At 36.3% G+C, this 14,587-nt stretch overlaps 1 protein-coding gene across 1 annotated transcript; it reads right to left on the reverse strand.

Annotated features, from left to right (window-relative positions):
- Nucleotides 1-3,896: 3,896 nt before the first annotated feature.
- Nucleotides 3,897-4,361, reverse strand: LOC104223826 (uncharacterized). Its single transcript, XM_009775327.1, has one exon. The coding sequence runs from the start codon at nt 4,359-4,361 to the stop codon at nt 3,897-3,899; it is 465 nt and encodes a 154-aa protein (XP_009773629.1).
- Nucleotides 4,362-14,587: the final 10,226 nt, after the last annotated feature.

The raw sequence follows: 14,587 nt of genomic DNA on the forward strand, positions 1-14,587 counted from the left end.
AAGATTATATCTCATAATATATAAGGAGTTGAGAGATGAAAAAAGTATGAAATTTGTAGTCCTTGGAATCTAGTTTTTAAAAAGTTAAACCATTTGCAATTTGAAGTTTTGTACAAAACGTTATGGCCATTATACTGGAGACTATCTGGAAGAGCTGGTCATTTATTCATCGTGATCGCGAAGGGCAAATTTTGGGCTGAGAAATGTTGTGCTACGCGATCGCGAAGAGTAAATACTTGGGAAGAAGCTATATTTCGAGGTTCAGCCATTTTTATCATATTTGGAGCTATGGAGCTCGGATTGAAGCGATTTTTGAGGCGATTTTTACCATATGGATTGGGGTAAATATTCTATATCCGAAAGTAATTATACTTTATGATTCTATGGTTATATTCATCATTTATTTCGGATTTAAATGGAAGAAATCAAAATTTTTGCAAAACTTTTCAAGAACGAAAATTCAAGATTTGGAGGTCAAGTTGTTATCGGAATTTGATAAAATTGGTATGGTTGAACTCGTATGGAATGGGTTGTCGGATTTTTTGAGTTTATTCGGGTTCCAAGACGTAGGCCCCACTGCCAACTTTTCGAGTGGAGTTGAGATTTTTTATAAATTGTTAAATTTCAAGCATTGGAATATATTTTTAATTAATTTGCATGTTGTTTGACTAGTTTCGGATTGAACGACACTAAGTTGGGGCTTTAGAGCAAAATTGTGATCGAAACGTGGGGTTTAAGACGAGGTAAGTCTCCTTTCTAACTTTGTAAGAGGGAATTATCCCCATAGGTAAAATAATTAAATATGTGCTTCTAATTGTGAGGTCTACGTACGCACGAGGTGACGAGGGTTCGTGCGTAACTACTATTATGCTTAAGTCCGGGTAGTCTAGGACCCGAAATCATGCTATACTTGAAATATCTGTAACCTTATTGATAATTTAAGTTGCTTAAATCATATCGAATTGGTAAATGAATTTTTAAAGAAGTTAAACATTATTTTCTTGACCGTTAAGAAGTTGCCATTTCTTTGGGTAATTGTTTCACTGATGAATTCTTGATTGACTTTTGATGTGTTTATTTATATTTGACCGCATCACATGTATGATTCATGAGCGGGGTAATAGATGCATCTATGGTTCGCGCCATTTGACCCTCTGACAGTGCACGATTTAAATATTTGTTGGATCGGACCATACAACCTCGGCATAATTTGAGCATGCTTGTATTGGTTGCCTTGAAATTTATAAATATTGATATTACCTTCCTGACCTGAAATAAATTGATAATTGAGGAAATATGAAATTGGAAATCTCCTGCTATTAGAAGGATTGATTACTTGCTTCATGAATCCCTTGAGTTTACTGCTGTTTTAATAAATCCACAATTGATTATATTATTGGACCACTAGTAAGTGTCGAAGTCGACCTCTCGTCACTATTTCTTCGAGGTTAGACTGGATACTTACTGGATACGCGTTATTTTCGTACTCATACTACACTTGTTGTGTATTTTTATTGCACAGACACATGTATGTCTAGTGGCCTCGTTGGGCGCATCAGCATGGTTGATACGGAGACTTAGGTGAGCTGCATCTCTCGAGACGACCCGCAACCAACGGATTTTGGGTCGTGACAGTGCGAGCGCAACATATACGCATGATGTATCAGATAGGCGCACATCATGATATTAAATTAGCATGTATACAAAAATATGGTATTAAGTGAAAATAATAAAGGGGTGAGCGCATTACTCATTGAGTTTTTTTTAACATGGCGACACTTAAAGATTTCTTAGTTAAAAAAAGAGACACAAAAGAACTTGTTTTTTGACGTATGAATTGTCAAAAGGAATAGCTAATTTAGAGAATCTTAGGGAATAGCTAATTTAGAGAATCTGAGTTAAAATTAGAAAGTAAAATCGTGAGAAACACGGGAAAAAAGTATACATAGAAGAAAAATAAAATTGATAAAAAGGTAAATATATTGTTTAATTTAAAGGGATAAAAGATTTATCATATTACTCCCTCCGTCCACTTTATCTGATTTTTTGGCCCTTTTTGTGTGTCACAACCCGGATTTTCCACCCTCGAGAGTCGTGATGACATCTACTCGTGAAAGCTAGACAAGCCACGTTATATAGAATCACTAACCCTTTTATTTAGGCCTTTTAACAATTTAAGTTAACAATGAAATAACAGTGAAATATTAGCGATAAATAGATACAAGCGGAAGACTTAATCTGATAAATTAACCATAAACAGTACGACAATGCTAACATACATCTCTACCCGGAATCCGGTGTCACAATATCACGGACTGTCTACGAATTACTATATACAAATGTCTGAAAGGAAAGTACAATCTGTCTCGGAAGAAAATGAAAATAGAATACATATAAAGATAGAAGAGAATGTCGGGCCTGCGGACGCCTGCAGGGCTACCTCGGGATCTCTAATTTGACTGAAGGCAGTCACCAAATGCTACGGTCCAAAAGTTGCCACTCCGGGATCTGCACATAGTGCAGAGTGTAGTACCAACACAACCGACCCCATGTGCTGGTTAGTGCATGGCCTAACCCCGACGAAGTAGTGACGAGGTTAGGGCCAGACTACCAAATAAACCTGTACAATTATATAATATGCAACGAAAAAATAAAACAGGAATAACAAGTAAAGGTGGGAGGGGGTACATGTTGTGGGGGAAAATCAGTACCAACAGTAAATTAAGAGAAAAGCATGAGAACAATTTAGAATTTATAACAAAACAATAAGGAACTCGTAACCAATCTATAAACACTTTGTATTATCAATTGTTGCGGCGCGCAACCCGATCCCAAAACACAATAGCTCTGTTCGGCGTGCAACATGATCCATATCACTTATTATTGTTGCGGCGTGCAACCCGATCCAATTATATTATTGTTACAGCGTGCAACCCGATCCAAATATAATATTGTTGCGGCGTGCAACCCGATACAAATATAATATTATTGCGGCGTGCAACCCGATCCACATACAATATTATTGTAGCGTGCAACCCGATCCACATATAATATTATTGCGGCGTGAAATCCGATCCACATATCGACGTGCAACCGATCCACATATAATATTGTTGCGACGTGCAACCCGATCCAAATATAATATTATTGCGGTGTGCAACCCGATCCAATATATAATTTAACACCAATCACAATGGAGACCCGACAAGGGAACAATAAGGGAACAACAAAATCCCAGCAAGAGAATCAATAACCACATAATAGAATCAAGTAACAACAGAAAATCAGTAAATAAACGTAAAGGACAACATAACTCAATTATTTGCAAGATTCAGGAAAATCAAAGACAAGTGCACGACATCACCCTTCGTGCTTTAACACTCTCTTACCAAAATAATACTCACAAGAAATAAAGGCAAGGAAATAAATAAAGTTACAATAAAATCCCGGCAAAGGAACAACAGTACAACAATCGAATCCTGGTGAGGGAACAACATTAAAAATCTTCTTCTCTTTTCCTTTTCACATTTACTTCACAACTCACTTCACAACTTGAGCCAATGCTCTATAGGGTTAAATTGCCAATTATACTTCCACAATTCATTTTACAACTTGAGCCAACGTTCTTCAATATTCAAATTTCCAATATTACTTCCACGAGCCTTTCTCAACAATAGAAATCCTCACAAAAGGCATGATCAATACAAACGAAGTCACATTAATCATAGTATAAGACTCACAGGCATGCTTGACACCAACGTATAGATACTCGTCACCATACCTATACGTCGTACTCAACAAATAACACATAGCAAATAGGACGCAACTCCTAATCCCTCAAGCTAAGGTTAGACCAAACACTTACCTCGATGCCACGAACACAATTCAAGCCTCTACTATCGCTTTACCTCAAATGACTTATGCAACAATTCAGGCTCTCTATCCCATTTACTAGCAACGAAGGGGGAGATATACGACAATGTAGAACCAGGATCTATTAGGGCATACATATCAATAGAAAAGATGGATAGTATACCTGTAACCACGTCCGGAGATGACTCTAAATCCTGACGACTCGATAAAGCATATATGCGATTCTGCTGACCTCTTGAACCAGAAGCTCCAAATCTTCCCCTATCCCTGCCAGCTGATGTCTGCATACTCTGCCTAAGAGGACGTACCGAAGAAGAAAAAGCCCATGCAGATGCCGTCGGCTGAGCCATACCCCCTCCACTTGTCATCGGACAATGTCTCATAATATGACCTGATTGTCCACATGCATAACATGCATCAGAACCCTGGCGACATGGTCCAAAATGATTTCGGCCACTTCGATCACATCTGGGAAACTGAGGCCTCATCTGACTAAACTCTCCTCTAAACTGTGGACCTGGGGTCCGTGAACTCTGATCTGGACCAGAATAAGTGGTCCGATCATGTTGTTGTCCCTAATAATGTGGTGGCGCACTGGCTACCGGATAAGATGGGTGCCTAGGAAACTGTGGCCTAAATCTACCTCGAAACTCTCTTGTGTTACCTGCAAACTGCGCCCTCTTCTGCTGGCCTCTATCATGCTCTCAATTGGCTCGTTGCTGCCTCTTGCGATCCTCTAGACCCTGTGCATATGCTTGAATACGGGCAATATCCATTCCTTGGTTTAGAGAAGCTGTAGTGCACTCATTTATCAAGTGTGCCCCCAAACCACTAACAAACTGGTGTACCCGATCACTCATATCAGCAACAATCGTAGGAGCATACCTAGCCAAAGAGTTGAACTGTATGCTATATTTTCGAACGCTCATATTACCCTGTTCTAAGTGTAAGAACCTATCTCGTCGGGCTCTTCGAAGCTCGATTGGCAAATATTGTTGTAAAAATGCCTCAGAGAACTCCTTCCATGTCACTGGTGGCACATTAGGCCCCCAAGTCTGCTTCCAAGTCTCATACCATGTCACAGCAACATCACGTAGTCTATAAGAAGTAAACTCCACTGACTCAACATCCGTGGCATGTATAATTTGTAAGGTCCATTGCATAAGATCCAGAAAATACTGTGGGTCAGCATTAGGATCAACCCCTGTATATACTGGAGGATCCAAGTTGATAAAGTCCCGAACTCTCGCACTCACGGACCTATTGATGCTTAGGTTATGGGTAACAACTTTCTTCAAAAAATTTCGAAATCCAAGCACGTGGGCCCGGGGATGAATTTTAGGAACATTGCATTTAGGGTTGTGAAATTACTTTAATAGTTAGAATATGGACTCTTGAGAATGTATTGACTAGTTCTTACCCCATTTTAATAGTTTTGGATCGTTCGGTTCCGATTTGAGGGTTTGAACGCATTCTTAAATTTGGAAGTAAGCTTTGGAGTAAGACGAGTCTCCTTTCTAACCTCGTAAGAGGGAAATAACCCCATAGGCGAATTAAATATATATATATGTGACTATCTGTGGGGGCTACGTACATACGTGGTGATGAGAGTTCGTACATAGCTACTATTATGCTAACTGTCCTGGTAGTTTAGGACCCGTATCATGGTATACTTGCAAATGCTTGCGTCCTTGCTTGCTATAAGATCACTTAGGACATGCTAGATATTGGTAAATAAATATAAACGGTTATACTCATTTACTTGAGAACGTGTACGAATTATTTGACTATAAATGAGCAATGTTTGCTTACTTGATAATGAATTGTTATTTGTGGATCGGGTCGATCACCTCGGTAGAAAATAGATGCGTCTATGATTCACGCCATTCGACCCTCTGGCAGTGCACAGTTTATTATTATGTCGGACCAGGCCGTACGACCTCGACACAATGTGCACATGTTATTTATGTGGAATTTTCTGATCTACACTGCTTAAATGCTTTGAAATGTAAATTATTACATGATATGACTGAAAATTGATATGTTGTTATCGTAATTTGACACTTAAAAACACTTTCTAAAAAGCTTGGCCAAACACAAATTATTTCTCAAAAGTGCTTTTTAGACTGATTAGCCATACACAAACTGATTCTCTCCAAAAGTACTTTTTTCAAAAGCACTTCTCAAAATAAGCTGATTTCTCCAGCTTGGCCAAACAAGCTATTAGAAGCAGTTTTTTAAAGCTTGGCAAAACACTAATTGCTGCTCAGAAGTGCTTTTCAAACTAATTAGCCAAACACAAACTGCTTCTCACCAAAAGTACTTTTGAGAAAAGCACTTTTTAAAAAAAAGCACTTCTCAAAATAAGCTAATTTTTGCAGCTTGGCCAAACAGGCTATAAGTATATTTATCTCAAAAGTACTTTTCAAAAAAACACTTTAGGAAGAAGCTATTTTTTTTCTTTTTTCTCAAAAACTTCTTCTGCTTCTACTCAAAAGCAGTTTTTCCTTCTAAAAGCTTAGCCAAACATCGTAATTTTAAAAAAAATATTTTTGACAAAAAAGAAACATGACCAAAGAGGCTATCAAGATCTTCGCTGAAGTTTGCTTCACCACCGCACTAAGGGAAAATGTTAAAAATTGAAGGAAAAAAAATAGGTTTCTTGGACTATGAAAGATGCTAAGTCATAGAAATTAGAAAAATTAGTTCAATTTTTAATTCTCTCCACCTGAAAATTTAAGTTGTTATTTGATTTGGCATAACACTTTAAAAGAACATTTAAAATTTGAAATTTCTAATTTGGTTCGGTGTAACAGTTACGAAGAGTGTAAGATTTAAATAAAGTACTAGTTTAGCAAAACCATAAATCATAGTTGTGGATTTGGTGAGTTATATAATGCATACGACTGTCGGGAGAATGTAAAGTCTTTTTGTTTTTGGAATACTAAAAAATGTGAAATACAATCTTTGTGTTCCATGAAGAACTTATCATCACGGAGAAAAATCTCAGTCACTTTCGAACTTTAACAAAATCTTTAAATAAAGGAAGGAAAATGAAAAGAACCTTAATTTTGTAAATGATGTCATGCATGCCTCCTAGCCGAATCTAGGATTTTAATTCTATTGGTTTAACATAAATTTTTAGCAAAAAATTCATTATATTTTAAAGTTACGAGTTCATATTTTCTATTTATTCTAAATTTAATGATTTTTACATATAAATTTATGCTCTGTGTCAAAATTATTGGATGCAGTTGAACGCCGTAGATGTATGCTGCATCCACCCCTGCCTACAAGCTTGAAAACCTGTAAAGGAACCTAGGGATCCTAAAGGAGCAGCAGTATATAGTGTTATTCTCTCAAGTAAAATTGCCTCTAACAAAAATGTATCAATTGATGCTTCTTTGCCGAAAAGTATAATGTATTAAGAAATTCACTAAACATATATAAATATTTAATTGCGAATTCAGTAAATAAAATAAGTTATGAATTTAATGGCTCATTCATAACTGATAAACTTTAAATTCGGGCTCTGCGATGATATTACATTATTTGTGCGGCACGCCAACCTTCAAGTTTTCTATTGTCTTTGTTCACCTTAATAGTTTCACCAGATAATGCTAAGCATGTCTTGTGACTGTTACAATTTGTGTGTATAGACAACAGTTCAAACAATACAAATATTGAATATCTAAAAAAATATAATATGTTATGAATAGAATTCTATTTAGAGTGAATGTCTATCTTGTAGAGAATTTTACTTTGTGCTAAGTCATTTTTCCCCTATAAATAGAGGGGTCTTACCCCATTGTAAATCATTCCAAAATTCAATAAGAATTTCCTCTCTCTCTTTCTCTGCAATATTGTTCTTTTATTGTTTCATAACACATTATCAACACGAGACTCTACCGTCTCAAGAAGCTCTTTGAGAAGATTAAGGTATAACTTTTCTCCTCTTTTTAATTATGACTGACATTATGAAAAGAAAGTTCGTTGCCCTTGAAATTTCGGGCAAGAACTATATGACATGGGTGTTGGATGCTGAAATCCATTTAGATGCAATGGGTCTTGGAGACGCCATTAAAGACAAAACTAAAGCATCCACCCAAGATTGTGCTAAGGCCTTGATTTTCTTGCGCCATCACCTTGATGAAGGGTTGAAACTAGAATACCTCACAGTCAAAGATCCACTTATTTTGTGGAATGGTTTAAAGGAAAGATATGACAACTTAAAGTTGGTCACTCTTCCACAAACACGATATGATTGGGCTCATCTGAGGCTCCAAGACTTTAAGTCTGTTTCTGAATATAATTCTGCGATGTTCAGAATTACTTCTAAATTGAAACTCTGTGGAGATACTATCACTGATTATGATATGCTTGAAAAAACGTTTACAACGTTTCATGCCTTCAATATGGTCCTGCAACAGTAGTACAGAGAGAAAAGTTTCAAGAAGTACTCTGAGCTGATTTCTCTTCTCCTTGTGGCTGAGCGAAACAATAACTTGCTCATGAGAAATCACGAAAATCGACCCACTGGGTCTACACCATTGCCTGAAGTGGATGAGGTATACTCCCATTATTCTAAGCGTGGAAAAGGCCGTGGCCCTATTCGTGGTCGTGGTCGTGGTCATGGTCGTGGCCTTGGACAAGGAAGAAATTTTCCTAGTGTTGATCACCCCCCAAAGAAAATAACCACCAAAAGTGGAAAAGGAAAGATGAGAAGCCAAAGGCAAATGGTTAAGAAACTGAATGTTATCGTTGCGGTGGAAAAGGGCATTGGGCAAATATATGTCGTGTACCAAGACATTTGGTTGAGCTTTATCAAGCATCTCTAAAGAACAAAGACCCTGAAGCTAACTTTGTCTATGACAATGAATTTGACATCACCCACTTAGATGTGACAGACTTCTTTGAGCACCCTGATGGGAAAATAGACCACTTGATCGGTGATGGGTCCGTGGTTAAAGAAGATTAAGTAGTTTAATTTTTATTTTTCCTATTCGTAGTAGCTAGTGAATAATATCATGTAATCATAATATTTTTTTTACATGAGTAGTAGTCATTAGTATTATTTATTTTATGAAATAATGTTAGTTCGTTTTGATTAAATATAGTTCTTGACAATAATGGTGTTCATTTGTTTGAGGATATGAAAAACTACCTTAAAATTGTCACTTGCTAATAGTTTACGCATCTGAATCACTTTGTTTGAGTTGTTATTAACCTCTATTCACCGAGTGTCAAAGTGACTGAAAATACCTTTTGTCTCAGTGTAACTTGCGTAAACCACCAAACAATTTTCAAGTTACAAGTTTAGCATAGTTCTCATTTGCCCAAAATCTAATGCTTTTGTCAAATGTCTGATAAAGAAGTCCTACCCAAGAAATGGAGCAAAACCAATGTTAGTTACGTGCATGATATAGAGTCCAATATAATACTACTAATAGATTTAAGTATTTTTAGTTGGTTGTCCACTATCTATATTTTTATATTATATTTATTATATTAGTTATTGATATACATTCAAATGGAAATACAGAAGAAACGTAGCTTGATGCATATACTTATAATTGTTTCTTTTCTTCTATCTCTGAAAATACTAATATTTATTCATATATTTCTTTTGTATGTCAAATAATGGGAAGCAAATATGGATATTTCATAAAGCAAACTTGGATCAAAGTTCAATTGTAAAAATATTTATTTAATTGATTCATGTACGACACATACAATATTCAAAGAGAAGAAATATTTCTCTCATTTAAATATGTGTAAGGCAGATGTTACTACAATTTCTGGTAGTAGTAAATTAATTGAAGGCTCTGGAAGAGCTACTATAACTCTGCCTAAGGGAACAATACTTATCATAGAGAATGCAATGTTCTCCTCCAAGTCCAAGAGGAACTTGTTGAGTTTTAAAGATATCCGTCGAAATGGATATCATATTGAGACAATAAGATGAGAATAATCTTGAATATCTCATCATTACCAAGAATGTCTCTGGCCAAAAGAGAGTTATTGAGAAGTTCCCATCTTTGTTTTGTGGCCTGTATTGGACAATAATTAGTGCAATTGAGGCACATTCTACCGTAAACCAAAAGGTTACTGATTCCAATACTTTTGTACTTTGGCGTGATCGATTGGGACACCCTGGATCGATTATGATGAGACGAATTATAGAAAACTCAAATGGGATCCATTAAAGAATTTAAAAATTCTTTTAAATGATGAATTTTCTTGCACTTCTTGTTATCAAGGCAAGTTAATTATTAGACCATCACCAACAAAGGTTGGAGTTGAGTCCCCTGCGTTTTTGGAACGTATACAAGGGGACATTTGTGGACCTATTCACCCATCTAGTGGGTCGTTGAGATATTTTATGGTCTTAATAGACGTATCTTCTAGATGGTCCCATGTGTGCCTATTGTCATCTCGCAACCTCGCATTTGCAAAATTAATGGCACAAATAATTCGATTACGGGCACAATTTCCCGATAATCCAATTAAGTCTATTAGACTTGATAATGCTGCTGAGTTTTCATCCCAAGCATTTAATGATTATTGTTTATCAATTGGGATAAAAGTGGAACATCCTGTAGCTCATGTTCACACTCAAAATGGTCTTGCAGAGTCTTTAATTAAACGTCTGCAATTGATAGCAAGACCGTTACTCATGAAAACGAGGATGCCCACTTCTGTTTGGGGTCACGCCATTTTGCATGCAGCAATTCTAGTTCCTCTCAGACCGACAAATTATCATAAATATTACCCGTTGCAACTAATTTTGGGTCATGAACCTAATATATCCCATTTAAGAATTTTTGGATGCACAGTATATGTGCCTATAGCACCGCCATATCGCACTAAAATGGGTCCGCAAAGAAGGTTAGGAATATATGTTGGGTTTGAATCTCCCTCCATCATTCGCTACCTAGAAACATTGACGGGGGATTTATTCACTGCTCGATTTGCAGACTGTCGATTCGATGAAACACTTTTCCCAAAATTAGGGGGAGAAGTTGGTGAAACCAAACGGGAAATTTTGTGAAAAAATCCATCATGATCTCATCTTGATCCACGTGCCTCTATTTGTGAAAAAGAGGTGCAAAAGATTATCCATTTGCAAAGAATCGTAAATCAAATTCCAGACGCATTTACGGATTTGAAAAGGATAACAAAATCACATATCCCTACAGAGAATGTTCCAATCCGTATTGATGTTCCTATTGGACAATCTTCTAGTGTCATAGTTAATGAGTCAAAAGCACGCCTAAAACGTGTCAGACCATTAGGTTCCAAAGATCGAAATCCTAGAAAAAGGAAAACAAATGATCAAAATGACACTACAAAAGAACTTCATGAAGAAATCCACGATTTAATAAATTCTGAGATTTATGAGGAATCCACTGAGCCCGAGGCTCAAGAAAATAAGAAACTATCAATAAATCCAATCGATATTGAGACAAAGTTGAATCGAGTGGATATAGTGGCGGATTATGTCTTTGCATATAATGTTGCATCTAGCATTATGCAAGAAAGTGAGGATCTTGAACCTCAATCTGTTGGAGAATGTCGACAAAGACTTGATTGGCCACAATAGCAAGAAGCAATCCAATCAGAGTTGAACTCACTTGCAAAACGTGAAGTTTTTGGGCCTGTAGTCCAAACACCTAATTGTGTTAAACCTGTTGGCTATAAATGGGTTTTGTACGCAAGAGAAATGAGAAAAACGAGGTCCAAAGATATAAGGCACGCCTTGTTGCACAAGGATTTTCACAAAGGCCTGGTGTCGATTATGAAGAGACATATTTACTCGTTATGGATGCTATAACTTTCTGTTATCTCACTAGTTTTGTTGGCCATAAAAAGCTTGACATGCATTTAATGGATGTGGTTACCGCCTACCTTTATGGCTCACTTGATAATGAGATATATATGAAAATTCCCGATGGATTTAAAATGCCAAACGCAAATAATTCAAAGTCCCGGGAAATGTTTTCAATCAAATTGCAAAGATCGCTGTATGGTCTAAAGCAATCAGGACGAATGTGGTATAATCATCGTAGTGAGTATTTATTAAAGGAAGGCTATATAAATGATGCCATTTGCCCATGTATTTTTAAAAAGAAAACAACATCGGAATTTGTTGTACTTGCCGTATATATTGATGACATAAACCTTATTGGAACTCCTATAGAACTCCAAAATGCAATTGATTATTTAAAGAAGGAATTCGAGATGAAAGATCTCGGAAAGACAAAATTATGTCTTGGTTTACAAATTGAACATTTGGCAAACAGAATTTTTATTCATCAATCTGCCTACATAGAAAAGGTATTGAAACGGTTTTACATGGATGGAGCACATCCATTAAGTACTCCGATGGTTGTTCGATCACTTGATGTGAATAAGGATCCATTCCAACCTCAAGAAGAGAATGAAGAGCTACTTGGTCCTGAAGTACCATATCTTAGCGCAATTGGTGCACTAATGTATCTTGCCAATACTACAAGGCCTGACATAACTTTTTCAGTTAATGTCTTAGCAAGATATAGCTCTGCTACCACAAGGAGACATTGGAATGGAATCAAACACATATTGCGGTATCTAAAAGGGACTCCGATATGGGCTTATTTTATGGCAATAATTGCAGTCCTGATCTTGTTGGTTATGCCGATGCTGGGTATTTATCCGATCCACACAAGGCTCGATCTCAAACAGGTTATGTGTTTACCTGTGGAGGCACTGCCATATCTTGGCGATCGACTAAGCAATCAATTGTGGCTACTTCATCTAATCATGCTGAGATAATTGCTATTCATGAAGCAAGTCGAGAGTGTGTGAGGTTGAGGTCTATAACACATCTTATTCGAGACAAATGTAGTTTGAAATGTGACAAGTTACCCACAATTTTGTATGAAGATAATGCAGCATGCATAGCTCAATTGAAGGGAGGATTCATAAAAGGAGATAGAACAAAGCACATTTCACCAAAGTTATTTTTCACACATGATCTTCAAAAGAATGGTGATATCAATGTGCAACAGATTCGTTCAAGTGATAATATGGCTGATTTGTTCACAAAATCTCTACCAATGTCAACCTTCAAGAAGCTAGTGTACAAAATCGGGATGTGAAGGCTCAAGGATGTGAATTGATGCTCTTATCAGGGGGAGTTAATGCGCATTGCACTCTTTTTCCCTTACAAGGTTTTGTCCCACTGGGTTTTCCTTGCAAGGTTTTTAACGAGGCAACCAAAAGGCGTATTGTTAGATATGTGTACTCTTTTTTCTTTACTAGATTTTTTTCCCATTGGGTTTTATTTTAGTTAAGGTTTTAACGAGGCACATTACTTATCGAGTAGACATTCAAGGGGGAGTATTATGAATAAAATTCTATTTAGAGTAAATGTCTATCTTGTAGAGAGTTTTACTTTGTGGCTAAGTCATTTTTCCCCTATAAATAGAGGGGTCTTACCCAATTGTAAATCATCCCAAAATTCAATAAGAATTTCCTCTCTCTTTCTCTGCAATATTGTTCTTTTATTGTTTTATAACACAATACAATTTGTGTGAATGCTCCTAAGTTTCATTCAAGGGAGCCTACATGTCAGTTACGAATGTTGAACCTAGTAATTCTGATTCAAACCTCGTATTTATCTAAAAAAATCCATGTACAAATTATTAATTTCAAACCTAATCCGTCCCATTTTAAGATGTGCTCATATCGCTGTCCGACAGAGCAGGCCAATTTCAATTATTTGCCAAGGGGCAGAGCTATAGTTCGCATAATTTAGAAAAAAATTAATTCAAATTCTATATTTGCGCTAATATTCATCTAATAATATAAATAATTTATCCAAAACTGTTATCTTACCTGTCAAAAAAACACATTCAAAATTCAATAAATTATGTTTTTTAGAATCCCAAACTCATAAACTCAAATCCTAACTCTGCCTATAACAACAGCAAAAATATATGTCTTTTATGCCAATAAGTATGTCTTTTAGAAGAACATTCCACTTTTTGGAATATCTGTTCACAGCGCAGTCCTTGAAGGCTACCTCACATGCGGAATGAAGGTAAACACAAAACTGCTTTGAATTCATCCAATTAAACTTGTTTTTTTGTTTCCCACCCGGTGTTCGATACCTGCATTGGAGCCCGAGTATCCAGATTCGCGCCGCATACGACCCCATTCGGGAGGGGAGGGGGAGCGGATTTTTCCATACCCAATCCAATTAAACTTGTTGTGGGTTGCATTCTCAAAGATGTGACAAACCCTTCAAGGCAGCGGCGGCCCGACCAATTTTGTGGCCTAAAACCAAACTTTACGAGGGGCCTTAATTTTTTTATTAATAAAAAATATTTTTTTAATTTGAAGTCTATTTTTCTAGCTTTTTTTTAGATGCAAAGTTATTACGTATTAATTTTTTATAATCAGTTTCTCCTAATAAGTCTTTCTCAATTGACAGTATAACTAATTTATTTAATATCTTTGGTACATTGTTGATCTTAGGTAAGGTTTATCAATTTACCCTCCCCCGAATATCTTCATTCCGTATCGTATCCAGTTTAGTAAGCCTGCACATCCATCTCAATTAAATTGTTATCTTCTAATTATACTATTTTTCTTAATATTTTTAATTCAGAAAATAAATCTAAACTATCAATATCGGATTGGTTATTATAATTTAAGGAGAATTCAAGAT

This window comes from Nicotiana sylvestris, chromosome 5, assembly GCF_000393655.2.
Source record: "Nicotiana sylvestris chromosome 5, ASM39365v2, whole genome shotgun sequence".
Lineage (NCBI taxonomy): Eukaryota > Viridiplantae > Streptophyta > Magnoliopsida > Solanales > Solanaceae > Nicotiana > Nicotiana sylvestris.

Bases quoted from the DNA above. Each gene is read 5' to 3' on its own strand.
- LOC104223826 (XM_009775327.1), bottom strand. From the start codon at position 4,361: ATGAGGCCTCAGTTTCCCAGATGTGATCGAAGTGGCCGAAATCATTTT.